The sequence below is a fragment of the Bombyx mandarina genome, chromosome 20 (assembly GCF_030267445.1).
Source record: "Bombyx mandarina strain Sakado chromosome 20, ASM3026744v2".
NCBI classification, from domain to species: Eukaryota; Metazoa; Arthropoda; class Insecta; order Lepidoptera; family Bombycidae; genus Bombyx; species Bombyx mandarina.
In genome coordinates this window covers 10,253,970-10,273,501 of record NC_143226.1, presented here as the reverse complement: position 1 = coordinate 10,273,501, position 19,532 = coordinate 10,253,970, and the positions used below count along the sequence as shown (strand labels likewise).

The following is a 19,532-nucleotide window of genomic DNA, read 5'->3' as shown; positions in this document are numbered from 1 at the left end:
CGCGTGTTCAACATAGGAAATTTTGCGAACAATTTACCACTGAATCGGAAACGCGACCCACTGAGAAGATCCGGCGAGAAGCTCAGTGGGCTGTGTCTATGGGTTAGTTCGCTCGTCGAACTACTCTCACAACCAACCGGAAGCCATATGGGCTTCGCAGCAGAAATATCTAGGTGGGATGGTGGAAACTACCAGACTTGAAGTACCTATGTTCTACCTTTACGCATTAGTAATTACGAAAATCCGCTTTTTATTATCAATGCAACAGACTCTCCATATGAACCATCTGATGGTGGACTGGTTATCGTCGCTCATGGATGCCAGCAAGATGCACAGCCAAGCTACTGACTACCGATGATCATAAATTTAGCTGGTTTGATTTTTTTACACGATGTAATTCCATTGCCGTTGAAATTATTCTTGAATGCGTTTTAATAGTACTTATGTACTCCCAGTACTGTAGGCAATCTCAAAGAAAATGTTGTCTAGTAGTAGCAGCATCAGAATGACTTTTAATTATTATTTTTTATTGCTTAGATGGGTGGACGAGCTCACAGCCGGACGCGCGGACTCACAAGAGGTCCTACCACCAGTAATTACGCAGATTATCATTTTGCGGGTTTCATTTTTATTACACGATGTTATTCCTTCACCGTGGAAATCAATCGTGAAGATTTGTTGGGTACGTATTTCATTAGAAAAATTGGTACCCGCCTGCGGGATTCGAACACCGGTGCATAGCTCAACACGAATGCACCGGACGTCTTATCCGTTAGGCCGCGACGACTTCAAATTACTGTGGTATTATGATTTGAATAGCACAAACCAGCCACTTACATTGAAATTAGTTTGCATAGTTATAACAAAATAAGGGCAAATTTTCAACCTATCTAATTTAAGTTCGTATACCGCTAACCCGCTAATAAAACTTTTAGACGAGCTCGCGTTACGCTAGAACCACACAATCATCGCTTGTTTTGTTTATTTAGTTAGGAAAAAGCTTGACTTTGATTGAAAACACTTTTACACTTGGCTGTCGCTGATGTCACATTCTACTCAATGTAACTAGCTGCAACGTGAAGTTTGAAAAAAAGTACTCACTGGAAACATTTTTCACTGGTGGTAGGACCTCTTGTGAGTCCGCACGGGTAGGAACCACCACTCCGCCTATTTCCGCCGCGAAGCAGTAATGCGTTTCGGTTCGAAGGGTGGGGTAGTCGTTGTAACTATACTAAGACCTCAGAACTTATATCTCAAGGTGGGTGGCGCGTTTACGTTGTAGATGGCTATGGGCTCCAGTAACCACTTAACATTATGTGGGCTGTGAGCTCGTCCATCGACCTAAGCAATAAAAAAAAAAATGAATGCAAGTATAAAAAAGGCTGTGAGTATATTTAAAAAAAAAAAAACAGGATGTGCTGTGGTTGCTTTTGACAAAAGATTTGAAACATAATTTTGACGAGATGAGATTGAGACAGAGATGTGATTAATTAATTTAACAGCTTACAATATCTCTTGAATCTTTATGAAATTAATTTAACCCGTTAATTTGTAAATTTGCATTTCTACAAGTCGGGCTTGATTACAGTATAGCGATGCTGTCACTTTGTTGACTAATATTTGTTTTCTCTTACAGCTCTATTTTATCTCATTGTATACGAATACTTTCGTTTAAATGAATATTGTTTTTGAAAAAAAAAAACATCCTTTCACAATCAACAAAAAAGTAAGTGTAATTTTCAACATTAAATAACAGGCATTTTTACACATTTTTAGCGTAATTATAAAATAAGCATGAAGCTGAATGGCGTTTTTGAAAAATCAAATTTAATATTTCAAACTTTTTTTACAGCTTTGCTAACAGAACTTATGAACAAAGAAATGTCTTCGTAGACGTAGTCGTAAAATAAACATTCGTTCACTATATAGTATTTTTAAAATTTCCGCCAAAAAGTATATTTTGTCTCGAGAGAAAATCTAGAGGTAACTCTGAAAGTATTGTTCAGAACATGTTTGATTCAAGTTGCAAAAAATTTAAGGTATTTATTTATACATTAACAGAATAGACAGGTCCATTATGTAGTTAGAGTTAGGGTTATTTAGAGTAAAATATTTTCTGTTTCAAAGAATAGGAAAGATTTTTGCTAGCAGCAACACAGCCACAAACTGTCAAGTTCCGTGCACAGTGTAATGATTTTAGCGTCTCAGCATTTCATAATTTTCTTGTTTCCACTGAAATAACTGAATAAGATACACTAGTATTTAGATAACCTGTATTTACTGATATGCCTGAACTAAAAGTATGCCGGGTATGCCTCAACAAAGATGTTACAATGTATAAATACGATCGATTCCAGTTAAAGTGTTTTTATGAAGAAATTATGGCTGAAAAGGTACACAAATTCTGTGCTTGTGAAAAAAGAAAACATTAGCTTTGTTTTAACGAAATTGATACTGTTACGATCAAAACCCATATTTTTATCTTTACGATTGTAGCCAGTGTTTTTATTTTTTATTTTTAATACATATGTAAATAATATTAAAAATGTAAAAAAATGTAAATTAATATTAAGTCATAGTAAAACAACAACAACAATCAATCATTTTCTAATCAAGATTATTGTGTAAACACAAATATGTACATAAACACGAATATGTAATGGTTAGATTAACTGAGATATAACTCTATCTAGACATCATACAAGACATGGTCCAACAAAAAAAGCAGTTAAACTGTAAATTTATAGTTCATATCCAACTGCAAAAATTTCATGTCGTTATTTAAAAGAGTGTGGTCAAGAATTCGAAAGCTGCCCAAAATAAAATAAAAAAACCTAATAAAATAATAAAAGTAAAATAATAAAAATAAAAACAGTGTTTTGTTTCTGCCTATTTAAATATAAACTCACTAAAAAAGTTAGTGCACCTCTATACTTAAAGTTTTTCTTAAAGTTAAAAGTATAGTTATTTCTTTACCCAATCTACAGATTGACCATCGGGACGGACTACCTCAGTGCTTCTGTTATGAATGTGCCACAATGCTGTACAAATTCCACAAATTTAAGGAGAAATGCAAAATTGGACAGAAAGCCCTCAAAGAGATCCTTATCAAAGGAAATGTTAGTAAATAAACTGAAATTCAATCAATAATGTCATTTTTTCGTACAAAATAGAAATAAGTGACAAAGCCTGAAACTGTTGTATACTCAGATACAATAAATCAATTCTAAAACATACAGTGTACAGACTGTGTGATACAAATAAGACACAAAGTAACAAAATTAAATCCATAAGGTAGTTACTAAGCACATAAACATGTAGCTATCACACATTTACACATTACCTCAAATATTTGTAAAAATCAAACCCAAGATAGGTATGTCCAATTTGTATAGTTCCCAGTGTAAGCTTCAGAAACATAACACTCTCGGTGATGAAGCATTTGTGCATAGATACACCACAATTGAGATTTAAGGTGGTGTGTAAGCTCAACTCTCTGTTGAGAGCAATAAAAATTACTGATTATTAGTAACTATATTTATTTACGAATGATATTATATCAAAAGAACTCTTAAACAGAATATAATAGAATAATTGAAGTAGTCAATAATTCAGTTAGCTCTTGTGCATATATTGAATTTATGTTGTATCCTGATTAGATAATCCTATTTGCTTCCACCACCTGGTAACCATGATTCTATAAAAGTGGCTTAGTATCAAATCAAATGAAATCAAAAAAAATTTATTCAACTTTAATGAAAGTACATACTTATTGAACGTCAAAAGAACTACTAACATTAATTACAAATTCATTTTCAATATAATTTTTTATTTTCAACAGCTTACTTACACAGCTGTAAATAGAATAGACAGAGAGAAAAAGAATCTAAAATCTAATCTAGGTATAGTCATCGCTAATGAAAGGGTAAAAACACAGATAATAAGACACCGAAGTTCAAATTATGAAACAAGGGTTCCGGAAATCGAAAAAATTGAAATTGATTCTCAGAGTGACTATTCAGATGTCCAAGAACGTAACAACTCCGATTATGATATAGATGAAACTGCTGTAGAAGAAGTAGTTGTTGAGGACAAAAAGAATTTAGAGCTTGTGTTCACAGATAATGTAATACCATTACTGAATGAGCAGGAAGACAAGGTTTTCACTGAACCTTTACTAGTTGATGAGAAGCTAGATGATGAACCTATTCAACCTATTGAAGACCCGTCCCTTAAGATAGAAGAAGATAAATTCTCATCTGACGATGAAGTATTAATTAAAATAAAAAAACCTGTCATAGAAAAGAGAGTTACTAGAAAAAAGAAATCAGATTGCATAAAAAATGGGAAAGAAATTAAAAAGAAATTATTTAAGAAGCCAAAGAAGGTAGAAGATATGGAAACGGAGAAATTTAAAGCTGAAACAAAGAGAGCTAATTATTTGAACCCTAAAAACTGGTTAACTGTTTACCTTTCAGAAGAAGAGGCTGAGAAGAGTTTTAAGGCCAAAGCAGAAGATCCCAAGTTCTTGAAGTCTCCTTTTAGATGTTATCAGTGTTATAAAGGGTTTTCGAAACAGGATATGCTGGACAGACACACTAAATTACGTCATTCTGAGGTGAGATTTAGTAATGATAATTAGGTCGTCTGGCCTAACGGATAAGACGTCCAGCGCATTCGTGTTGAACGATGCACCGGTGTTGGAATCTCAGGCGGGTACCAATTTATCTAATGAAATAAATACTCGACATGTTCACGATTGACTTCCACGGTGAAGGAATAACATCGTGTAATAAAAATTAAACCCGCAAAATTTGGTGGTAGGACCTCTTGTGAGTCCGCGTGGGTGGGTACCACCACCCTGCCATTTCTACCGTGAAGCAGTAATGCGTTACTGTTTGAAGGGTGTGGAACCGTTGTAACTATACTTAAGACCTTAGAACTTATATCTCAAGGTGAGTGGCGTATTTACGCTGTGGATGTCTATGGGTAGTAACCACTTAACACCAGGTGGGTTGTTAGCTCGTCCACCTATCTAAGCAATAAAAAAAATTGGTAATTTTTACCATTTAACTAATAGAGCTACACAAAATATAGTCTTACTGTAATGGGAAAGTAGTAAAGTGTAATATTTTTTCAGACTCTCGGACCAATCGAATGTAAGTTCTGTCACATGCGTTTCAAATGGAAGTGCTTTCTGAACAGACACATGCCCCGACACTACACTATATACAAATGTTTGAGATGTAATTTAACTTGTACGATTGAGTAAGTATCTAAATCAGTATTATAAGTGTGGAAGTATGTACATATTTATGTTTGTCACTTAATAATGAAAAAATAGTTATATAAATAAATATTTACCAACAATCACGCCACGTTAACTGGTCCCGTGGTAAGTTCGTAAAGAACTTGTGTTAAAGGTACCAGATAACGGATATAAATGTAAGATTTTTATTATACACATACATATATTTAATATACATCCATAACCCTGGAAAAGACATTTTTATATTTATCATACAAATTCTTCCCTTGACGGGATACGAACCCGCGACCCCCTTGTGTAGTGACCATGTCACTTACCACTACATCAGACGGCCGTTTATGAAGCTGAATGGACTTAGGTGAAATTTTGCACTAATATAGCTTTTAAACACGTCTGCTTATCATGTTAAATGACGTGGTTGGGGCAACGCCAGTACATCATATAAAAATAAATTAGGTGACTGTGTTTGCTGATTCTTGTCCATGACAAAGGATCCACAGATTGTCTAGTTTACAAATTAAAGACTAAGACTTTATGCTGGGATGCAGCAATTACTGGTGGTAGGACCTCTTGTGAGACAAACTTTACTGGTGGTAGAACCTCTTGTGAGTCCGCACGGGTAGGTACCACCACCCGCCCGTTTGTGCCGTCGTTTGTGCCGTGTAGCGGTAATGAGTTTCAAGGGTAGGTCAGCCGTTGTAACTATACTGAGACCTTAGAACTTATATCTCAAGGTAGGTGGCGGTATTTACGTTGTAGATGTCTATGGTCTCCGGTAACCACTTAACACCAGTTGGGCCGTGAGCTCGTCCACCCACCTAGGCGATAAAAAATGCAGGGCAGTAGAGAGGACATCCTTATGAGACTTGGATGTACTGTGTGACAGATAATGTGAGAAAAGGTTGTCAGTGCAGAGCTGGCGTATGATATGCTTGAATGGAAAAAGAAGACATGCTGCGCCAACCCCACTTAGATGCATAAGAGCAAGAAGAAGCTACAGGACATGCTTAGTACTTACAGTAAAGATTTAAAACCTTACCAGTATCTGAGAGAAACGGGCAGGCCAGTTGTACTCAAACATTATCTCAAGATGCCTTACTACTGCAACTACTATTCAACAAGGAACCAGGAGGAGTAGGAAGTTGAGAGTTTCTCAGATTTTGTACTATACCAAAATTTAAACCACAGCCATGGTAGAAAAGATTACATGGCAATACTCCAGAAGCATTATTAGAAAAAATATAAAACTGGTTTACAACATGTCATACTTCTAATTCTGTATACAGTTTTGACAAAGGATAAAATTTCAGATCATCTGCAGTATTCCACGAAGATTATCACAATGGTGTAATAAGGAAATGTAAACATTGTGGGGAAGAATTTAGGTGGGTTTAATTCTAAATTGGATACTAATGATATTCAACTATTTTTAATCAGCTTGTGCTCCCTGAATCATAAATGAATATTATCTATGCTTTTTTTAATGTGCACCAATAACTAACATTACCATAAAAGCTTTGATCTAAAAATAGCCATAAAATAGTTTAGGCTTAATGTTTTCAATTTCATAATAATATATTATTGTAGCTAGTAGACCACACCACGACTTATCTTCACCCCGAAGTGTGTCTCCGATGCATTGGTGTGCTTAGTGCGAGTTTTCTAACGTTCTCGATAGCGTAAAAGTTAACTCATATTTGTATGGAATGGGATCGTTAGCCTACGTTTTCCGCTAGGGGCGCTGTTCCACCTGCATACGGGCAACTTTTACGCTAACGAGAACGTTAAAAAACTCGCACTAAGCACACAGAACAACAGTTACTTAACACCAAAGTTAATATTAAATAAAATTTTCAGTTCACTTACAAGGTCACAGATCCTCCTCTATAATTTGAAAGCAATTTATGTCAGTCCTAGACCTTTCCAAATAACGATAACGTATCGAGAGGTGAAAGGCTGTTTGGCTTAAGCGACATTTTTACAACTACACAGGAGAACTAATTAAAGTTTAAAATTTGGAAAAAATATCATAACAAAAAAATTCTTAAGTTATTAATGGGATAAACTTAATTGAAGTTCAATTAAAAACATAGAATTGTTGATACTAATACCAAATAAAACAATCTTTAATTACAAAGATAAATAGCTAAACCTAATAGCTTTTCACCTGTCGATGTACAGTTTTATTTTATTAAATTCATTTATTTAAATAAAATATTAATTATAATATAAAATATTAAAATATTATAATATAAATTATAATATATAATATAAATATATAAAATATTAAAAAAAAACTAACAAAATACGCTTTTATAGAAAAGCGTAGGTTGCTTTTTAGGATATTATCAAAATAACCCTTCTACTCATATCTGTTCATAAAATATTTATAACTACTTATAACATGCATCCCACGGTTTTTTACAATAAAATCATTTTTTCTTACATTATTTTCAATTCAAATTTATTGAAATTTATTTTCTATTTTTTAGTTGGGTTTTCTATAAAAGCGTATTTTCTTAGTTTTTTAAAACTATTATTTAATTGTAGTAAAATTTTAAAATGTATCTAATTTCTTCATTAGATTCACTAATGTCTTGACAGTATGAAAAATAAATAAAAATCACACATTTTCCTAATTTGAATTTGGAATTATCTTCTTTAAAATTTAAACTTTCAATGATAGACACAAATAGTATAGCCAAAGAGATTTTATTACAAGTTCGTACATACCATAATGCGAAAATACTTTTTCCCCAACCTATTATATAATATGATGCACATATCCCGTTCCAGGCACTCGTCGACGTACTACACGCACCTGCGCACGCACCGCAGCCAGTACCTGTGCACGCTGTGCGGCGTCTCGTTCGTAAGCGAGGCCGGCCTGCATCTGCACAAGCTGGCCAAGCACATCGACGACAAGCCGGTGCGTAACCTAAAGCTTTTTTTTCCTACCTAAGCTGATGGCCTTGCGAGGCCATTTCTGCGTAAAAAATAGGTGAGCTCAAGGGGTTCAAACCTAACGACGTTGCTATCGCTAGCCCTAGCAAGAGCAGTGCTTCGCAGAATCTACCACAAGATCGGAAACGCGACCCACTGAGAAGGTCCGACGAGAAATTCAGTGGGCTGTGTCTGTGGGTTAATTTACTCGTCGAGCCCTTCGTCCCAAAGCGACGGGTTCCACGAGAACGATGACCTAACGCTGTATCTGCGGTCTCCTATTAAGTAATCAGGGAGTGATTAACAAAAATGGGGGATGTGGGGGGGGGGGGGTGTTTAAACTGTAGAAATGTGCAGCAAGTATTTGTGATCGTCTCATGACATAGATGTTGTAACTAGTTGAAATTGATTTATTGAAGTGAATTTTGTAGCGTTTGCGGCCAAATGTTCTGCTACTATTGTATATATACTTACGAACGATTACCACGATGAAAGAATAACATTTATGTTTTTATTTAAGATGGTTATTATGATCGCTCTTTCTACGTTTGCCGTAATACAGTGATGTGTTTTGAAATATAAGTATATTTTTTTAATATTTTTTTGTGTTTTCCATCAGTCAGTCACATTTTATGTTTCCCAACAGACAGACATTTAATGTTCCATATAGATTAAGTTTGAAAACAATTTAAAACTGAACCCCATGTCTCAAGCTGATCTATGACACTTGCTGTTATCTAATGCCTGAATGCCACCAGACGGGTCTTGCACTCGTCTTGCGAAGGCATCGCGTCACCGCCAAGTGCTGTCCACAGTCCGCAGGAGGCGCGAAGCAGCAGGGCGAGGTGAACACGTACTGCGAGCGCTGCGACATCAAGTTCGAGACGAAGGAAGCTTTTGAGGAGCATCTCTTTCACTCAGACATGCACTCAGTGGAGCCAGAGTGGGTACTTGTCCAAAGCACCCACCCACCACACGACGACAACGTCTTTTTTATTATTTTATTGCTTAGATGAGTGGACGAGCTCACAGCCCACCTGGTGTTAAGTGGTTACTGGAGCCCATAGACATCTACAACGTAAATGCGCCATCGATAAAGTCTCAAGTATAGTTACAACGGCTGCCCCGCCCTCCAAACCGAAACGCGTTACTGCTTCACGGCAGAAATAGGCAGGGTGTTGGTACCTACAAGTGCGGACTCATAAGAGGTCTTAACACCAGTAAAAAATGTAGTCTTACACGGACTAATCAATAACGTCGCGTATTTAAATAAACAAGAGGGTAGATTGTTTTTGTTTATTGCCCGATGGTAAATGGTTACCGGAGACCAGCTTGAGACGCGGGGTTGAGGTCTTGTGACAGATTCGTGACGCCAGCGACGACCTGAACAACGCAGGGATCCCGATTGTAGGGGTGGGGAGGGATTAACGCGATTTGTAATTGCTTTTTAATGAGTTTCATTATCTGTCTGTAATAAAATCTTTTAGTGCGATTCTCATAAACTTCAAGGACCGAATGCTATAAAAAATTATCGTTTTGGCCTCATATCCTGTCTAGGGGCATGAGGATATAAGAAATCTCTTAGTATTGGAACGTTCGGGAATAATAAAATTTTTTTTATACAATTCGCGAAAACCGAGAAAAGCGGCGATTACAATTCGTTCATGTATCAGATATACAGCGGGGCATTCGGCCTCATCTAGGATTGTGTGCAATAATGGCGCGCAGTAATGTTGTCGTGTTGTCCTCCAGAGCGATGGCTGAAGACGTACCGGCGCCGGCCTGTCCCAAGGTGCTGAGGCGGAAAGGGACGAGGACGCCCCGGAAGCCGACCACTTGCAGCTACGTGAGTGTCAACAGTCGCCATCTTGGATTAGTCGCGCGCCATCTGTGTCTTGCTGATGGTACTAACATAATGAACTAGCCTGGAAGTATCGCTGTTGTACTGTTTAACACATGCCTCTGAATACACATTATAAATAAAAATGCAGACTAAAGCAGTTTCGGACGCGTAGTCTTTATCTATATATTAATACGTGAAGCAAACATTTTCTATCCTCTTTTACGAAAATTGCGCGGACGGAGAAGTATGAAATTTCCCACACTTATAGAGAATATAGAGAAGGAGTGCAGAATACTATAATCATATTTTTTTTTAATTATGCTTTAATAATACATTAAATCCATAAAAAAACATTACACACACTACCATGTATTTGACACACACGCATATATTTATACTCTTTTTATTGTCAAACTTTTATTATTACTTAAAGTCTGTGGTAAAATTGAGAATAAGTTAATCTTTAATATTTGTCTATGGTGTGGTTTTGTCGAAATCTATAATTAGAACCATAATAATGTTCAAATTTCAATTAATTATAGTCGAACTTCGACTACCCCGGGACCACTAGTACAAAGAAATTACTAATATAATATTACTAGAAACGCGGCAGATGTCCCAGGACAGAAACAGACTTGAGGATGAGCTCGCGACTAAGTTGCGAACTTTCTGACTTCTGGGAGGGGGGACTGTAGGACGCGTCCGACCACCGTACAATGGCCGCCCTTTACCGTACCTGTCGCCGGCTCACCCACAAGCTAACCCCCCTTTGTCCCTTGGTGGACGAGGGGGGAAGTCGGTGTTTTACGTCGTTGGCTTGCGCCGAAGTCCTGGCAAACCCGCAGGAGCGGCAGTTCACTTCGAATGACTGTACCCTTGATGGCTGCATTCCATCCAGAGGTGTCAGAGGGCGTAATCCAATTCCTTAAACCGTAATCGCCGGGAGTCGAGTTGGGAGCTGACGGTTATTCACTCCCAGCGTGTTGCGCCTCCTCATGAAAACGAATGAGCAAAGCTCCCGGGGAGGACGGTATTCCTCCCGCACCCTTCAAAACCTCCCTTCTTCAGTCGTGTCAGTAATGACGACGACCCGACAGTGAAATGCGGCAGAACAGATTTGGCTTTAATAGTGTAAACTCATATAATTTGTACCAGTTCTTTTAGATTTCTGTTACAAATCTACCCAGTGTCAATCACTTTTTTTAAAATAACTTTTGGACTCACCAAGTGCAGTCCCTTATGTCACTGCTGCACTAACCCTAAGGTACAATTTCCAGTGCGGCAAGGTGTTCCCGACGCAGGCGGCCTGCATGAAGCACCACCACTCCGAGCATCCCCGGACGCCGTTCTTCCCGAACGAGCCGCGCCACATCTGCGAGATATGCGGCGTCTCGCTGGCTGTAAGTGGAGCGCCCTTGACCGGTGTACGCACCCCCGCCCCCAACGCCCCGCGTCCCCAACGACTTCACTACATAGTATAAAACAAAGTCGCTTTCTCTGTCCCTATATCCCTATGTATGCTTAAATCTTTAAAACTGCGCAACGGATTTTGATGCGGTTTTTTTTAATAGATAGAGTGATTGAAGAGGAAGGTTTATATGTACAATAACATCCATTAAATAGTGGAGAATCCAATAATAAATTACAGTTTCCGAAGCAAAGCGAGGGCGGGTCGCTAGTATTCACTGTAATGATGTGACGTTCCTCTGGTTGCCGATACCTGGGGATGTTGGAACGTGAACGCCGCCACCCACATAGAGACATTAGGTCCTAGTTTCATTGTCTTGGTAACCCTCCCATAATACGGTACTTCTACAACACGTTAACGAGTTTTTTGTTTAAAGTTATTTAGAAAATTACATTTTGCACTATGAACCCATTTGAACCCCCCATTTTGCACTGCTTCTAGTTTCATATAACACGGTTTCGTTGTAGGAATGTATCTAGCGTCTTATAGGAGGATTAATTGTATAAAAATCATCTCACTCTTCATATCCACTCGAGTTTCTCGCCGGACCCTCACATTCAGTCGCGATTCGAATCCGGTGGTAGATTTTGCGAAGCACTGCTCTTGCTAGGGCTAGTGTTAGCTAATTCTCTCAGGTTGAGCGCGTGAGCTTACCTACCCGTCGACGTAGCTGGAATAGCCTCTTAGGCTACTAATGAATAGGTAGAAAAAAAAAACTCGGTCTTCAAACAAGAAGACAAGATGACGGCAGCTGCCACTCCCCCTGTATATACTTTTGTTTTTTTTGCTTAGATGGGTGGACGAGCTCACAGCCCACCTGGTGTTAAAAGGTTACTGGAGCCCATACACATCTACACATCTGGAGCTACTGCGGTCATCCACAGTGCGTTTCCAGAGATCTTTTTTGCCACGTACCATCCGGCTATGGAATGAGCTCCCCTCCACGGTGCTTCCCGAGCGCTATGACATGTCCTTCTTCAAACGAGGCTTGTGGAGAGTATTAAGCGGTAGGCAGCGGCTTGGCTCTGCCCCTGGCATTGCTGAAGTCCATGGGCAACGGTAACCACTCACCATCAGGTGGGCCGTATGCTCGTCTGCTTACAAGGGCAATAAAAAAAAAAAAAATGTGTAGAATATTCTCGATAATTCTAGAGATGAGGTATCGGCTACAAAAGCGTTGTAGAGATGGCACGCAGTCAGTCAGTAATCGGAACCACTCGAAGCGAAACAGCGAACGGATCACCTGAAGCGAATCGTTGGGTGTTTAAGTGTCTAATACAGTTTTTAAGTTGTACTTTGGTGAAATTTTTATTTATCCCGAACCCCAGCGCGTAACACTAGTATAGCCACGTGTTCTGTGTGTGTCAGCCGGTGAGCATCCAGTCGCACCTGAACACGCACACGCGCGAGCGCCTGTACACGTGCACCACGTGCGGCGTCGTCTTCAACTCCAAGAGCAGCTGGACGAGGCACCAGCTGGTGAGTGCCTGTACTGTAACTACATAGTTACACAGATAACCCTAATGTCGATGTATAAAACCTTTTGTGAGTCCGCGCGGGTGGGTTCCACCACTCCGCCTATTTCTGCCGTGAAGCAGTAATGCGTTTCGGTTTGAAGGGTGGGGCAGCCGTTGTAACTATACTTGAGACCTTAGAACTTATATTTCAAGGTGGGTGGCGCATTTACGTTGTACATGTCTATGGGCTCCAGTAAACACTTAACACCAGGTCTGCTGTGAGCTCGTCGACCCATCAAGGCAATAAAAAAAAACAGTCGACGCTTACGTTTTTTTTTTCTTACTCTACAAATGATAATAACCTGAATGCATTGTGTCGATATTGTTACCGCAGACGCACACTGGCGAGAAGCCGTTCGCGTGCTCCCTGTGCGACAAACGCTTCACGCAAAGCAACAGCGTCAAGCTCCACTACAAGACTTTCCACCTCAAGGAACCGTATCCCAAGAGGTAGGTCCTGGGGCGGGGGACCCACGCACCCGCGCTTCTAACGATATCCGTGCGTAATTTTATAACCGTCTACTTGAACCCTAAATACACAGCCCTCAGTCATACATTTCGATATCTATGCTTTGTCAGCAGTTTCATGAGCCTTCTTTTTCTCCACCTTATCCCACTAGGTGGGGTCGGCACAGCTATTTTTTTCTTCCATCCTCTTCTATCAGCCGTCATCTCAATACTCACTCCTCTCTCTCTCTCTCTCATATCGTCATTCACACACTCCATCCATGTCTTCTTCGGTCGACCTCTTCCCCTTCTACCTTGCACTACCATTTCCATACATCTCCTAGTCACATGCATCTTTTCTCTGCGCATCACATGTCCATACCACGCTAACCGTCCGCTCTTTAATTTGTTAATTACCGGGGCTACTTTGATATACTCATTCCTTATCTTGTCTATTCTTGTCACTCCACACATCCACCTCAACATTCGCATCTCTGCCGCATGCACTCCTCTTTCATGCTTCACTCTCGTCGCCCAACACTCAGGTCCATACAGTACGACAGGTCTGAGTAAAATCTCAAATAGCTCGCTTTTCGGGCAGTCTCTATTCTGAGCTCTCGCGTCAATTGCTAGCTTAAGGTTTCACTCCCCTTTGTAATACATAATATAAATCAATAAATTTTATTAAAATTAAATGTAATTTCTTTTTTAAAACGATCTCGGAGAGGTACTGTATAACAGTACGTGGAACCCGAGGGACTTATAGGTGGGTCTGCCCCACCCATTAATACGGTCGCAGTCAAATGCTTATGTGGACTTTTTGGCGGGAACGCGAGGAGTGAAGTTGTTTGATTTGTTTTGTCTATTTAGTGTTTCTTCGGGCTTAAATGTGTAATAACGGTGGTTTATTAAATGCTTAGTATCTGTGAAAGTGCACAAATGTGGGAAAATAAAACAAAGCCTCTGAACGTAACTTCTCGGGATCCTCCAAAAAGTCCACTGAAACGTCTCAGTAAATTACCATCTCATCTCATTTCGTTTCCATTTCATTTCATTTAATTTAATAAAATAATTTTTCATACAAAAAAGTTTTCATTAAAATTAAAATAAGACTTGACCCAAAGGTCTTAGTTACCAGGTCATAAAATCCCTTTAAAAGAATGCTTATGTTAACTAGTTTTGTTTACTGAAATGGTTAAACGAGACGACATTGTGAAGTTATCCAACCCCGTGAGGCCACCCCCGCTTTGAAACATGGATCTGATTGTTGATTGTGTAATATCAAGCATGTCCCACGACCATGCCGGCATGCATGGTCACTTCGTGACCGTAACGGGCATTATTTTACGGGCATTAGGGGATGGTGTCTTTGCGTCTTCTCATTAGTTACTAACAGTTTAGATTTGAAATCTCATCAACCATAAAACTTGTCCTGCATTTAAAATCTGGCACCTCGTAATATGGTAATGTTACGTGGTAATACGTACTTAACAAATGTTCACGATTGACTTCCACGGTGAATGAATAAGATCGTGTAATAAAAATCAAACCAATTGCAAAATTATAATTTGCGTAATTACTGGTGACAGGACATTTTGTGAGTCCGCACGGTAGGTATGTACCACCACTCTGCCTATTTCGTTCGTTTCGGTTTGAAGAGTGGGGCAGCCGTTGTAACTATACTGAGACCTTAGAACTTATATCTCAAGGTGGGTGGCGGCATTTACGTTGTATATCTCTATGGGCTCCGGTAACAAATTAACACCAGACAGGCTGTGAGCTTTTCCGCCCACCTAAGCAATAAAAAAAAACCTCATTGCATTTAAAATAAAATAAAAAGCGCAATTTCGAAGTAACTAAATTTGATTCGTTGACAGAAACCGTAGGAAGAAAGGGGAAGATGGCGCCCTCCAGGACGACTTCAGAGCGGAGGCCGAATCGGAATCACTAACGCTCGACAGATGGCGCTGACGAAAACCTGGGCCCCGGGACCGCGGCGTCTGTACCCTTGCCGTCTGAAGAGCGCACTGCTATCCCACATACACGAGCACTCGTTTACATGCCACTTAACGAGATCAACGCGTATCTATGGCAACACTGGCGAGAAAGAGACAGAGTATGCTCTCTGTCTTGCTCCATATAAAATAAACTCATCGATCTGAGAACATTATTCTATATTAACAGATTTAATTATTGTATATTCCTTATGAAGATATACTTTTTATGAACATCAAACAAAAGTTTTGTATAAAAATTCATAAGTATTATAAAAAACTTTTGCATTAAAGATTTTTAGACTTCATTGTAATCACTTATACGATCTAAGTAATTTCGCATTTATTATTTTTCTTGTACTAATTTAGCAGAGGCAACCAAATTTCCTGTTTCGTTTTTCCACGGACAACTAAGATGTTCGTCAAAAATATTAATAGGTACGTTTCTTTTCACACAGATCTTATTAACAGTGTCTTAATTTGTGGCTCTTTGATTTGAGCCTCTATCTTTAAGATAAAATAAACTAATTGCTCGTTTTAAACAATTGAGAATGTCAGTAAATAATAATTTACAATGTTAAAGCTGTTTGTCTGAACTCACAGATAAAACGCTAGGATAGTGGTTCTTGTAAAAGTCAAGGTAAACAAGTGCTTAATACATTTTATGGGTAAAGATATCTTCAAAATGCAATATTTCCAGATAAAACCTCAAAAATCCAGATGTAATTCTCAAGAAAGGCTCGAGACGTCACAACTAAACGCGAACAATCGATATTAACAAGAAAAGTCTACCTCTTAGACAAGGTTTATACTGTAGATAGCCATAGATTATAGACTAATATACAACATAGATGTTAACTGCATAGATAATACAATTTATACTAAACAGATTACAGTACATAGATATACTATACTAGACTATTTTAAATACTAACATAGAATCTATTTTGAAGTGCATAGGGTTGCTAGATACGTATAGTTATAGCTTAAAATGTAGATTATAGCTTAAGATGTACAAAAGTTGCAGTACTGAGAAAAGTTGACGATCTGTTTGTTTGTAGCGTTTTAACGATTTGTTGATGGTTTGTTAATAATTGTGATAGTACTTACGTAGAACTTACTATGTGTTGCAAGTAAATAAATAGTTCTGGAAATTACAGGAAATCGGAAAAAATGTGGGATTCCCCACAAATCTTCAATTTGTAGATCACACATAATGAAAAAATGTCCTAAAGTATTTCAGTACTGAGAAAGTTGACGATCTGTTTGTTTGTAGCGTTAACGATTTGTTGATGGTTTGTTAATAATGGTGATAGTACTTACGGAGAACTTACTATGTGTTGCAAGTTAATAAATAGTTCTGGAAATTACAGGAAATCAGAAAAAGATGTGGGATTCCCCACAAATCTTCAATTTGTAGATCACACATAATGAAAAATGCATTAAAGTATTAACACTTAAATAATGTTTATGTGACGACCAAATTATTATCGTTTAGATAAATTAATGTTATTGAAGTTAATTTAGCATTCATAGTACTCGTTGTTTGTATCAAATTATCGTTTCAGTGTGACAGCTTAGATACATAACTCGTATGTATTAGATCATTGATTTAAATATATTAGATGAGTAGTTACCGCGTCAACGCGTAACCACTCAATGTAAGCCCACAGGCGTATGCCCGGCTTATTTCATTCGGTTACTTGCGTGCCGTTGTCCGAGTAATAAGTCCTGAAAAATGGGTAAATTTGTGGCGAAATAGTGCCTTTCGAGGTCGGAAATACACAAAAAGGCAAGCGGAATTACATTTCACACATAATTTTATCAATTCTGTATTCATTTTCATTGTCAATAAAACAAAAACTGATTTTAAAGATCATCCAGAAAAGGCTATGAAATTAAGGTTCAGTATTGCAAGTAAAACATCTTTTGGTTTTAGAATGATTATAGGAAATTTTTATATTAATGAAATCCAGAAATTCTCGAAGCAGATCATCAAGTTGATTCTGGCTACCACAATGGTTTCTGAATATGCGTCTGAATAAAAAAAACCACACAAATACAATTATTACACAATTATGAATAATTTGTATTAGTATTATTGAGCTCGTCCACCCATCTAAGCAATAAAAAAAACTTCATTTAAGTTTATTCAAAATTATTTTAGTTAAATTATTTTATTTATTAATTTTCGCTTAAATAATAAATATTCTGGCGAAATATTTTTTATAGCAGGCAACATAAATCGTTCTGCTTCAAGTAATATTACCATCTTTATCCAACTAACGATACGCCGCGTAACTAGTGAACTAGAGTAAGAGAGATAGATATATGTTTAATTTAAAATGTTTATTAGGTTCAAAGCTACATCGTCGTCGCATAAAGCGGCTACACTTTTGTGTACGCAACGTACTGAGGTTTGCTCCTCTAGTTATATTTCAACTCTCTGTATTAGATATGTACAAGTTGTTTTGTAACAATATTCAGCAATAAATGTTAAGTAATATTACTTAAATCACATTAGCTTACGTATATATCTTAGCATTTCACCTTTTGTAAGATCTCGGCTGTGAAAAAGTCTGGTTTTATTACTGTACCAACTCACCCTCTTTACATTAATGCTTCAGATAAGATACAGATTTTTCCGGGTACAAGAGTTGCTTGTGTCACTGTTTCTTAAACTACCAGTCGCATAGCAACCGTTGCCATAGTAACGCGCTATGCGTATGCTTCCCTATTATGAATGCGATAGTCGATGTAATATCCATTTTAGATAGGTTTTACGTAATATCGAAAAATTAGTATTTATTATTTATGCAAAATTTAAAACATGTCGGAGATCTCAGAGTGGATGAGGGAATGACAACTGACTTTCAAGCTAATCTAATAATTTTGTGATGCAACGAACAAACACGCATACACTGGTATGTATGAGGTTACTACAAATCGTAAAAGGGTTATTGTGCTGTTTTTTTTTTAAACTGCATGTCCTACTGAAAGCACAGAAGTAAACATCCGGATTGAGTGTTGCAAAGTTTCGAATGGTGTTTCTTTATGGAATAAAGTTTAATAGATGCATTTATAATTCAAACTGTTTTATTTCGCCAAATATTCGACGGTGTAACGTGAAACTTATTTTTGTTTATATTTAGTACGCTGTCATTTTCAACTTACCGTCACTTCAATTATCTCTAACTTTCCCCAAATAATAGCCTGGCCACGGGACATAAACGCATAGCAATGTACTTATCAAGCCACGCGCAGTGGCGACCGGCGAAATTTACCGAGCGAATCGCGCGGGCGACTTGCGACATGGCGGGCGAGCAAAACAAATGCATGAATACGGACGGTACTAGCTACGGAGTCGAGCGGTAGTCGCGGCGAATAGTGCACTGATTAACAGCCTGGCCACGGGACATTCGCCGATACGAATATTCGCGCGGTGCGAACGGCGAAGCGTCTAGCGACTAAAATAAGCGCATAGAAATGTACCTAACAAGCCACGCGCACCGGCGACCGGCGGAATGTACCGAGCGAATCGCGCGGGCGACTTACGATGCGGCGGGCGAGCAAAACAAATGCATGAATAAGGACGGCGCAAGCCACGGAGTCGAGCGGTAGTCGCGGCGAATAGTGCAGTGATTAAATGAGTTTAGTTGTTTTCGCCGCGAAAAATGAACGCCGAAATTTTTATATTTTATATTTTTTATTAATTTTTTTTTTTATATTTTTAAACTCGTCGTGGCCGAACGGATAAGACGTCCGGTGTTGAGCGATGCACCGGTAGTCGAATATCAGGCGGGTACCAATTTTTGTAATGAAATACGTACTCAACAAATTTTAATGTTCACGATTGATTTCCACGGTGAAGGAATAACATCGTGTAATAAAAATGAAACCCTCAAAATTATAATTTGCGTAATTACTGGGGGTATGACCTCTTGTGAGTCCGCGCGGGTGGGTACCACCACCCTGCCTGTTTCTGCCGTGAAGTAGTAATGCGTTTCGGTTTGAAGGGTGAGGCAGCCATTATAACTATACTTGAGACCTT

General features: G+C 38.3%; 1 protein-coding gene across 1 annotated transcript; it reads left to right on the top strand.

The window, feature by feature from the left end:
- The first annotated feature begins 2,150 nt into the window (after window positions 1-2,150).
- LOC114242481 (uncharacterized) lies at window positions 2,151-18,566 on the top strand. Its single transcript, XM_028173651.2, has 12 exons — window positions 2,151-2,393; window positions 2,988-3,119; window positions 3,842-4,618; window positions 5,141-5,268; window positions 6,580-6,654; window positions 8,066-8,198; window positions 9,028-9,155; window positions 9,965-10,058; window positions 11,333-11,455; window positions 12,892-13,002; window positions 13,375-13,490; window positions 15,365-18,566. The coding sequence occupies exons 1-12, from the start codon at window positions 2,286-2,288 to the stop codon at window positions 15,456-15,458; spliced, it is 2,019 nt and encodes a 672-aa protein (XP_028029452.2). The 5' UTR covers window positions 2,151-2,285; the 3' UTR covers window positions 15,459-18,566.
- Window positions 18,567-19,532: the final 966 nt, after the last annotated feature.

What these genes read in the sequence shown, in the direction of transcription:
- LOC114242481 (XM_028173651.2), top strand. Translation starts at nt 2,286, where the DNA reads ATGCCTGAACTAAAAGTATGCCGGGTATGCCTCAACAAAGATGTTACA. An exon ending in AAGAAATTATGGCTGAAAAG is followed by an intron (nt 2,394 to 2,987) that starts GTACACAAATTC and finishes CCCAATCTACAG; the next exon opens with ATTGACCATCGGGACGGACT. An exon ending in AATTTAACTTGTACGATTGA is followed by an intron (nt 5,269 to 6,579) that starts GTAAGTATCTAA and finishes ATAAAATTTCAG; the next exon opens with ATCATCTGCAGTATTCCACG.